The sequence below is a fragment of the Balaenoptera acutorostrata genome, chromosome 17 (genome assembly GCF_949987535.1).
Source record: "Balaenoptera acutorostrata chromosome 17, mBalAcu1.1, whole genome shotgun sequence".
Lineage (NCBI taxonomy): Eukaryota > Metazoa > Chordata > Mammalia > Artiodactyla > Balaenopteridae > Balaenoptera > Balaenoptera acutorostrata.
This window is the reverse complement of record NC_080080.1, coordinates 42,876,942-42,888,034: the sequence shown is the minus strand read 5'-3', so window position 1 is coordinate 42,888,034 and position 11,093 is coordinate 42,876,942. Positions and strand designations below refer to the sequence as shown.

The 11,093-nt window shown below is 38.6% G+C and overlaps 1 protein-coding gene across 2 annotated transcripts in view; it reads left to right on the top strand.

Annotated features, from left to right (window-relative positions):
• The first annotated feature begins 1,471 nt into the window (after window positions 1-1,471).
• CIBAR1 (CBY1 interacting BAR domain containing 1) overlaps window positions 1,472-11,093 on the top strand; it is a 26,538-nt gene continuing 16,916 nt past the window's right edge. The window contains exons 1-6 of one of the 2 annotated variants that reach the window (XM_057531789.1): window positions 1,472-1,793; window positions 2,330-2,564; window positions 4,809-4,877; window positions 5,847-5,948; window positions 8,849-8,854; window positions 10,069-10,173. In XM_057531789.1, coding sequence (XP_057387772.1) covers window positions 1,768-1,793; window positions 2,330-2,564; window positions 4,809-4,877; window positions 5,847-5,948; window positions 8,849-8,854; window positions 10,069-10,173 — 543 coding nt within the window. In that variant the 5' untranslated portion in view covers window positions 1,472-1,767. The remainder of the gene's footprint in view (window positions 1,794-2,329; window positions 2,565-4,808; window positions 4,878-5,846; window positions 5,949-8,848; window positions 8,855-10,068; window positions 10,174-11,093) is intronic. The other variant, XM_057531787.1, reaches the window with a different exon arrangement.

Below are 11,093 nucleotides of genomic sequence, written 5' to 3'. Positions count from 1 at the left end.
GATGGGAGCAGGGGGGAGGGGGGAGGGCAATTTGCCTGCATTATCCCTCTCTTTGGACTGTTTTTCCTTCCCTCTTCACCTAGTTACCCCCTTCCCAATTTTTGGATCTCAGCTCAAACGTCACTTTAGTCCTTTCCCCAAATAGTTCAAAACAAACGTCTGTATTCAGTATATTCTCTCTTGGTGTCATGTATTTTTCCTTAGTACTTGTGCCGCATTGCAGAAGTGGCTACTAACATGTTGCCTTTTTTGCCCCTGCTGACAGCCTTCCCACCAGAAGACTTGATAGCAAGACCATCCTAGATCATCCAGCCACCAGCAGACCCGCCAGCTGACCAGGAATGTATGAAAGAGCCCAGCTGAGCAGACCAAAAGTAGAAAAACCACCCAGCTCACTCAGAATCCTGAGTTAGCTAAAGGACTGCTGTAAGCCACTAGGTTTTGTGGTGGTTTGCTACACAGCAAAAACTGATACAATAGCACACAACTCAGTTACAATCTTACATGTATCAATATTTGTTTGATTAGTGTCTATCCCTCCAAGTGGGCTCTGTAAGAGCAAAGACTATTCTGGTTTTAAGTTATCACTCCATGCTCAGAGCTCGGCATAACATCTGGAACACACCAGGCAGTCAATGGATAACTTCCTGAATGAATGCAAGGGGAGAAGAGAGGCATACACTGTAACATGAGAGAATAAAAGTTCTGTAAGAGAGGTAACATAGGACTGGGGACATCCGTTTGTCCAAAACAAACTTTTATCAGCACCAAGTGCTGAGGAATACAAGGCCAAGATTACATTGCCTCTGCCTCCAAGAGCTCAAAAGTCTAGACTACGGGACACAATACAAAATCAACAGAATACACGACTTTGGAAGGGGGCCCTAACGCTGTCTGGAAGAGGGAAGGGTGCAAGTTGTCACGGGGAGGGTTCTTGAAAGAAATAAAGCCTAGATTTAGTCCTGATGGTGTTTACTTGGAAGAGCAGCAGAAGCGAAGGCCAAGGATAGGGGGTTTTGTTTGTTACTTATCTCGGGTTATATCGCAAAGGTTTAAGTGTCTCCTCATCAAACTCTAAGGCCCTCAGGGCCGGGAAGGTTAGGGGTGGGGAGGGGATTCTTATCTTTGTATTATTCCCAGTGTCGAACATTATTTTTTCCACAAAATGGGAACTCGGTAAATATTTGCTGAATAAATGAATAAGGCGGAAAGCACCGCTCCTTCCAAGAGCCCACACTTTCGGCTTCAACACAGAGAAGTGGACAAGATGAGCACCGTTTCTAAGACTCAGCGTCGCATAAGCAGAGACTGGCCCCACTGGCCTCCAGTTTTCCCTCCCTCCTCGTTACCGGTTGACCCGCTTTTCTCCTGCTTTGCTCACAGTCCAGCATGTAGGGACGGAGGCGGGAGTTTGGTGGCGGCGCGCCGCAGGACGCGGAGAGGCCCGGCAGCCGCCCGCCTTCCGCCGCGTTCCAGACGCTCGCGCGGGCAGGAGCGCGCAGGTGGACGCGCCGGCCGGCGGGCGCGGGTGGGCGCGGGGGCACCTCTCTCGCTTCCGCACCCTGGCCCTGCCGGAGCCCTCGCCGCGCTCCGGGACGCCGGCGCCGACCGCGCGGGCGCGCGCCGCGTTGCCGTGGAAACGCCGGGGCCGCCGCGGCGGCGCGCGGGGCGGGCTCTCAGGCTCTCGCGCCCCCGCGCACGCCCGGGCGTTGCGGAGCCCCTGGCGTTGGGCCCCAGAACGGGGTCTCCGACCGTGCGCGACGCAAGATGTTGAGGCGCAGCTTGGAAAACCGGTAACAGCCCCGGGGCCGCAGCTGCCCAGGGCCGCCACACGCGAGGGCTCGGGTGGGGGAGTGGAGCCTTCCTCCGTGGGCCTCCGCGCCGAGCTCCGGCGCTGGGTCGGGGGCTGGACAGTCGCCGCCGCGCTCTGGGGCCTATCTCCCTGGGCTGCGGCGAGCCCCGGTGGCCGCCCCTCACGCTCCCCAGGCGCCGGCCCCCGCACTGCCGCGGGCCGTGCAGACGCCGGGTGGCAGCCGGGCGCCCGGGCAGCGCAGCGCGGAGCTGCCCCGGGAGCCGCCACTCCGCAGCGGCGCCGCCGGCCGGAGCCAGACTTCTTCGTGCGCCTGCACTGTGGGATGTGGAGGCCAGGCCCCGAATGGGGACCTAGAGGAGGAGGATCGGCCTTGGGAGATGGTGGGATCTTTGAAGGTTTGCGCCGTCGAAGCTGCAAAATACCCCGGGAATGTTGGCATAATCAAATTGCCGTGAAGATGAAGCCATCTCATCTCAAATGAGAGTGATTTGCTTTTTTTGTCACCTTTTTCTCTAGGGATGCTCAAACCAGACAACTGCAAGATGCTGTCACAAATGTGGAGAAGCACTTTGGAGAGCTGTGCCAAATCTTTGCCGCTTATGTGCGGAAAACTGCCAGACTGCGAGACAAAGCCGACCTCCTGGTGAATGAAATCAACGTGTATGCCTCTACAGAGACCCCGAAGTTAAAGCAGGGCCTGAAAACCTTTGCTGACGAGTTTTCCAAACTTCAGGATTATCGACAAGCAGAGGTATGGAGTGAAGTCACACCGTCATGTTATGAATGAGCCCTGACGTAGTGGACGGAGGAGCCCTGAAGACTTGTAATCTACCTAACTGCAGTGGCGAACACACTCTTGATGATAAACGTACCTTTTCATGTCGGTAACATTGTGTAAGTCTATTAAAGGGACGCTTCCTGTGATTTTACCGTTTTCAAACTAAACTCTAGGGTGTCTTGAAGTCCTGAATTTCCCCACCTTACTTGCCAACTTTTGGCCCTGGGGTGACTATTTGCAGGGCGTAGTAAACGTAGTACCCCAGGGAAGAAAAGGAGCATGACTTGTGTCTTGTGTGCAGGTAGGTATATTTTAAAGTATATCTGGAGATGGAAGATGTTGGAAGTGGTAATGTGAGTGAATAAGTAGTAAATGAACAAGAGATTTTTGTTGCTGCTTCCATGCTCTGGAAAGTTGACCAATGTTTCATTGAAAGGCGGGGCGGGGGGGGGGCGGGAAGGAAGTACAGTATTATTAATTCTAGTCACCATGGTATTATGCATACAAACCAGTAGTGAAATTTTGTGGAGTTTTTTGGTTTTTTGTGGGTTTCTTTGGTTTTTTTTTGCTTTGGGGTGGGGGGAGGGAAGAAGGTGGTGGTGTAATTGTTTAAGTTGTTAAAGCCCATTTACTTTCATACCTCATCAGCACTTTCACTTATATTTACTTCAGGATTCAAGACACAGGTCAGAAATTTTCACTTTAACTTTTAACTTGTCAGAAGTTGCCCAATTAGAGCTGCATTGCTTCTTTTGTACTTTTCTCATCAATGCTTTTCTTCCTTTTTAAAAGCCTAAAACAAATTTCAATTATCAAAACAACCTCAAAGTCAAAAAGAAGATAATGATCTTTGAACCTATAACTGCTAATCATACAGAAATTTGAGTAGTAATTTTGGGGGTACTTTGGGGGAAAATGTTTCATTTTTGTCATATGATATTTATTCTGTAATAAACAAGCAACTCTCAGTTATGTGTAACTGGGAACTTAATGTTTCAAAAGTAGTTTATACTCACAGATAATACTAGAACCCTATGTTAGCCAATAATTTTAGTGCCCCTTTCTAGAAAACCTTTATGCTATTTATCAAATAGCAAACTGAATTGATTTACATTTGTTCTTTTTATTTCACTTGCTTACCAAATGGTGGAGGTGCTAAAGAACAATGAACAAAAGGTAGGCTACAAAAAGGAGAACAGAAAAAAAGACTTGGCTAATCTTTACACTGAATAATCAGTGTATGGATTATTTGAAATGGAATAAATAATCCTGAGTATTCATGGATTTGATTTTAGGATTCCTAATATTTAAATGCTCAATGAGAACTTGATCTTCTCCATTTTCCTAAAATTTTTTAAAATGAAATATTCGTATACATTCTGTTTATAGAAACTAAACAAAAATGAATATGAAGTGGTATACACTCACTGATTATATAAACGTGTATCATCAAAAAAAAAGCCTTTTTCCTGCTACAAAAGTAATACATGTTCATTTTAAACAATTAAATACATGTCATCTTGTATTAGCTATCCTGAAAAAGAAAATTTTAATGTCCAGGAGTTATTTTTCTTATGCTATAGTTATATACTTGCCTTTAAAAAAAAATCCGTTTCTTTAGTGCCTTCCACTAGTGCTATTAGTAAAAGGAGAAATTACTCAAAATTTGGTAAATATTGTAATGTTTAAGAAAAACTGTTTAATTCTAAATAAAAGAGAGATCGACCATACAGTATAACAGCTCAGAAACACCATTTATCTTGTTCTCTAAGTGGTCTGTAGGCTTTTTTGCTTTTGAGGATTGTGTTGTTTTAAATGTTTCCAATATGCTATATTTTTCAGCTTTGATTTTCTTATCTGGAAGGTTGGGCTTTTACATTTCGGATATAATGTATGTAAAGTATCCATCCAAGTATTAAACACACTGAAAGTGGTAGCTGTAATAAAATTTGAGATGTCTTAAAACTTACCAAAACCTTTTATTGCTACTGCACAGCTTAACAGTTTTTAATGTATTTGAGTTTAGATTCTGAGTCTTATCAATTTCTGGTGGTTATTTTATTTATAAAGGTAACTGACATTTTAATTTTAAAAATTTCAAATATTAATCGGTGTAGTAATTATGTTCAGGTTCGACAGCACAGGTTTTATTTCAGAATTTAAATTTTGATATGTCTATGTTTCTTTTCAGTTATATTTTATAATAATTTTCAATAGGTTGAAAGACTTGAAGCCAAAGTAGTTGAACCTTTGAAAGCTTATGGAACCATTGTAAAAATGAAACGAGTAAGTAAATTCATTTTTTCTACTATTATTAGGTATTCTGGCAAAATATATGAGGTTTCCAATAACTGTCCTTTTAATAAAAGGTACAGAGTAGTGTTTAGTCATTCTTTTTACACACTCTGAAGCGTTCTTAGAACTTTGAGAATAAGGAAGTATTTTTATATACTACTGTAGCATCATAAAGCATTGTTTTGTTTATTATGGAAACTTTAAAATATTTAATATTTATAGTCATGAAGACAGTCATGGACAGAAATTATTTTACTAAATGAATTTGTTTATATTTTTGTTTTAAAGCAGGCAACAACATGTAAACTAAAAATGAATGTGACGTTTCTTTCTTAATTTTTTTATTGAGGTATAATTGACATATATTAGTTTCAAGTGTACAACATAACGATTTGATGTTTGTATATATTATGAAATGATCACAATAAGTCTAGTTAACATCTGTCACGATACATAGTTACAAATTTTTTTTTCTTGTGATGAGAATTTTTAAGATCTAGTCTCCTAGCAACTTTCAAAATGCAGTACAGTATTATTAATTCTAGTCACCAGGGTATACATCACATTCCCAAAGTTCTATTTTTTAAATCAACTTTACTGAGGTATAATTTACATGCAATAAAATTCTCCTGTTTTAAATGTACACTGAGTTTTAATAAATGTGCATACATCTGTAACTACCACCACAATCAAAACTTTATGTGTGTGTATATTCATATATATAAATATATATATAGTTTTGCATTGAAATTGTGTCATTATTTGAGAGGATATTAAACTACACACATGCACACAGTGTCACACAAAAAGACACACACTGATTATGCAGTAGTAATAATTCCTGTGGTAATGATGCCTGGATCAAATAGGGAGTGTTCTTCCATTCTTAAAACAGAGAAGTGTGTATTTTACTTCTTAAATAAGAGATTTTTATTAACAAAAAAAAATGCCTGTTTGCAGGATGACCTCAAAGCAACATTAACAGCAAGGAATCGAGAAGCTAAACAGTTAACTCAGTTAGAAAGAACACGCCAGAGAAACCCATCTGATCGACATGTTATTGTATCCTTTGAATTTGGGTCTTTAAAAAAATATTTTGTAAGGTATGCAGTACAGAAGTAAATATATATGGAAATTATGCATTTCTACTTTAAATGTGCAAAGAATATGAATGTAAAGTTTGAAAAGAAACACATGCATTTACAAATTCTCACTATGGAAATTAGCTAATTTTAAAGAGAATACACAACTTAATTCAGTCTTCTTATGTTGTTTTCCACAATAGACATTCAAAATATAAAACACTCAGAAGTGTAGATGTTTTTATAAAGAATAAATACAAAATTCTAAGATTTTTTACATAAATGATGACTATTAATTATAAAGTTAAAGATCTATCATTAATCCTAATATATCAATGCCCTCTCAGCCCTGCATTTGAGAAAAGGAAGGAACAATAATTTTTTTCCCAGTAAAATTCCCTTCATCTTAAAAAACAACAGCTATGTGAAACCACAATTATGACTTCCAGCCAAAGACCCTCAGGAGATTCAAGAGTATAACTGAGGTCCACAGCTGGACACAGATCTAAATAGGAGTGTCTACTGTAACAAGGTTCTTCTGTTCAGAATGATTATTTGTTAAACTAGAATGTGCCTTGTTCAAAACTAAACAGGGACTTCCCTGGTGATGCAGTGGTTAAGAATCCGCCTGCCAGTGCATGGGACACGGGTTCGAGCCCTGGTCCTGGAAGATCCCACATGCTGCGGAGCAACTAAGCCCGTGCACCACAACTACTGAGCCTGCGCTATAGAGCCCGCGAGCCACAACTACTGAAGCCCGCGCGCCTAGAGCCCGTGCTCCGCAACAAGAGAAGCCACCGCAATGAGAAGCCGGTGCACCACAAGGAAGAGTAGCCCCTGCTCACTGTAACTAGAGTAAGCCCACATGCAGCAACGAAGACCCAATGCAGCCATAAATAAATAAATAGATAGATAAATAAATAAACTAAATAAAGAAAACAGCACCTGGCTAATTGCCAGCAACTGGGATAGGTGCAGTTGTATATAAAGTACTAACTTATCCTGCTGCCTCTTTTTCCCATTCCTTATGTCTTCTCCCTACCTCCTTAAGGTTTTTTACAGCCCACCTTTGCCAGAAACCACATGAGGATTGACTCTCTGGGGACATTTGAGGTTCCAGAACATCTCCATTTCTGAGGGGAATCCCTTGATTAGTGATTTTGGGCTGCACCGACAGCCTGGTCCTCCTTCCTTTGGACCAAAGATACATATGCCCAACCTTGTAATAAAAATGTGCAGCCACATGGCTAGGATCTACAAACTGGAGATTATAGAGTTTGGGTTTCAAGCAAGTCAGACAAACTAGAGAATGCTGGAAAATCTATGACTGACAACTGTGGACTAAGGCAGAGACTAGGGAATATCACCAGTTTTTAAGAATCAAGCCAGAGGTCAAAATTTTGCTGCTTTGTTTGGAGGAGGGGAGAGTACATAAGGGCAGAAAAAATGTCACATCTGGAATCTTGAGGAGGTGGTAAGATTGATTCAGGGGTATTGCTGTGGACACTCGATGTGGAAATAAATGTCTTCCTAAGACAGAGACGCCTCTGACTTTGGTGCTTTGCTGTAAACACTGCTGTGGAGGAGGCTGTCTTACACCATAGACAAAGCAGGTCAGGAGTTCACACAGGGGGAGATAAAGCAGCAACTGAATAGATTATGGCTGTAAATGAATTCCCACACTCAGTGGGAAAGGTGTAGGACTCCAGTGGAATTTGACAACCTGAAACCAGAAAATAAAGGACAGTCTACATATAAATGCATCCACTATAAATATAAAGATATTCTATCATAGCATCATAGAATATTTACCAGGATAGACCCTTAAAATTCATCTGATCTTCAAAAGAAGCACATTAAAGTTCAGTATATAAAATAAAAGAGTAGTTCTAATATAAGAGGATTGGGTAAAGAAGAATCCCAGTGCTCTGCCTGGACCCCCTAAGGCCCCTGGTGGCTTCTGAAAAAGCTGCTTGCAACAGTTTGAAAAACACTAATCTGGCTCACTCTTTTATAAGCCATTTTGCACTCATGACTAATTTCATTAAATATACTGATATCCTTATTCATAAAGTTGTATCAGTATTTTAATCAAAAGTATCTCCTACCCAAATTGGTATGTTATAGGATTTTGAAGAATTTTCAACAAAAGGAAGAAATAGAAATCTGTATCCACTTGGCTAAAAATAGCTGTGCGATTTTAGGCATGTGGCTATGCTGGAGTAAAAGGATTTGAGACTAAGAAATGAATCGTAGTTGCTGGAGTGTGGTAGAAGGTTAAGATACCCATGTCCCAGCTGTGGCTTCTGCTTCCCTGCTCTTTGCTAGTTTAGCCAACTCTACCTACCCTTCCAGATTTTCAAATGAAACTGTCAATAAATGGGGAGGGAAAAGACGTTAAGTCAAAAGTAAGTAGTCACGGTAAAAAATTTCACAAGTCGTGTACTGAACAGTATTAGAAAAATAGTCTGCTTGAATATTCTCATTAGTAAAAGGTTAACATGCATCATAACTGTTAGAAATTTTTTTATAATCCTGTGATAGTTATATTTTTAAAAATCTGAAGATCAGTAATAGAATTGTTTTTGATTACTGGTTATGATTAAAAGCATAAAAGTTTGCATGGTTTTAAGAAAACTTTACACCCTATATAGCAAACGTACACACACAGATATATATACATATGTTTTAAATGCTTAGTTTCTTGAAATTGTATATCTGAATTAACCTAGTTGTAAGAGTATATAATCAATATAAAGTTATGATTAATGTATAATCTAATTGCAAGAAGATATAATTCTATAATAGCATATGATTTTAATTTATTGGAAGAAATTGTTCTATTTGAAATGTATTTTTTTCCTTTATGAAAAATTTCAGTCACAGGTGGGTAGTAAAGTGATGTGTGAAGAGATGGACCCCTATAGTAAACCTTTTTACTTATTTCAATTTATACATTTTCTTGCAAAAGAAAGCAAGGGCTTAAATGTCATAATATTATGTGTCACAAAACTTTGATTCACAACTGCAAATTTTTCCTATGGAGTAACTATTAAGATGATGATACGTGATACTTTTGAGTAAACATAGTACTAACATAGGAAACAGAACATTATTAGAAAGAATTTAATCAGAAAATAGGGCCATGTTTTTAAAAATATGTTATTGTTTAACAAAAAATTTTAAATATTTCGGGGCAAACTGTTGTCCTTAAGGAAGAGATGATTCTTTTAAAGAGAAATACATGATTAGATTGGAAATGTTCTGCACTTTACAGCACTGTAGCCACTAGCTATATATATGGCTATTGAGCTCTTGAAATGGCAACTAGAGTAACCAGTTTTTTAATTTACATTTCATTTTAATTAATTTAAATGTAAATAGCTACATGTTGCTAGTGGCCACCATATTGATTGTACAACATGGATCTAGATAGTATGAGTACTTTGAAGGAAAGCGTTAGATTTTCCATCTAATTTATTAGTTGCTGGTATATATTTTTTGTAATAAGCATTAACTAAGTAGTAATAGTGTAATATTGTTAGCTTATAAGAAGAATATACAAATAGAAAATCCATGCTGAAATAAATATTTGTAGTGTATACTCTATTCTACCTGATTAGGATATTACAGAAGTAGAAACATTTCATGCATTTGGAGAACTAGAAGATTGAAAATACTTAAGTATTTGGGGGGAGAAAGGGCTAAAGGGGAGAGAGATAGTGAGGAGAAAAGGAGAGTATGATAAATGGCAGAGACAGTGAAATATGTGAAAGCAGTAGAAAATATAGAAAATTGTTTTACAGTAAATCATTCAAGGGTGATATAGGAAAAAAAATGATTTTGTATGCAGAAAGAGAAGGAATTTTGTTTTCTTTTGTTTGAGATCATGAATCATGTCACCTGATAGATTTAAAGTTCTTTATTCTGCATGTGTTTATCGTATAGATCATTTTATTTTATGTGGTAAAATATATTTTGAATGATTGACACTGTTATGGCAAAAAGCCAGTACTGCAGCGGTAGCGTTTACAAAAAGACTCAGTCGAATGGATTCTGACTTGAGTTTTTCCTGTTCTTTGGCGGGGACACTTCTGTAGGCAGAAACTGAATTACAAAGGGCCACAATGGATGCTGCTCGAACAACTCGCCATCTGGAGGAGACTATTGACAGCTTTGAAAAGCAGAAAATAAAGGATATAAAGGTAACAAAGTAACTGTTAAAGTTCAAAATATGTTTTCTAACCTTATTTTTTATTTAAATTTATGACAAATTTAAATTACTGATTTTTTTAGTCCATAAATAGTCTGTGTGAAAAAGATGTAAACAAAAATATATCAAATGTTATTTTCTTATGGAAACAATGGTATTTAAAGGGGCTCCATTCCCAACCAGAGGCCAGATATTCAAATGTTATTACAAATAGTGTTAATCACAGAAAAATGACATTTATTATGTTTTTATGTATCAGGTACGGCTCCAGGCACTTTACATAAATTATCTTTTAATCTTTAGAGCAACCCCATGAAAGTGAGGTGGTGTTATCATATACTATGTAAAAAAAAAAAAAAATTAAGCAGAGATATAAAGTAACTTTTCTGAAGTATCATAGCCAAAAGTCTGAACTATAAACCAATTATGTATTTTAAAAATCGGTGCTTTCCATTATGATACACTATCACTAATTTTAATAGCTTATAGGTTTCTAATACCTACATATTATCAAATAAATAAGAGTAGCTAACCACATAAACTTGCATCCGCCAATAAGAATTGACTTATTATAACACATCAGTAGACATTCAGGATCATGGACTTGAGAAGGTCTTCAGTGACTTTCTCACAGGCATCTTGGAAAGATTTGGAGGATTACTTACGATCACATTATGTCCTTTAAAACAAGTCATCTAAGGATGCCTTTTGGCTCACTGCAAATTTTCCTGGAACAGCTTTTAAAGAAAAGTATTTTTTGTCATTTTAATAACTTATTAATAAAGAAAATATCCTGCTTTCAAAAGTTATGTTCTTATCAATAAAATAGGCATTATCTGCCACTTAATTGTATCATTCCTCTCTACAATCCATGAAACAACATTCATTTGCCCTTTTATTTTTTTAAAATTT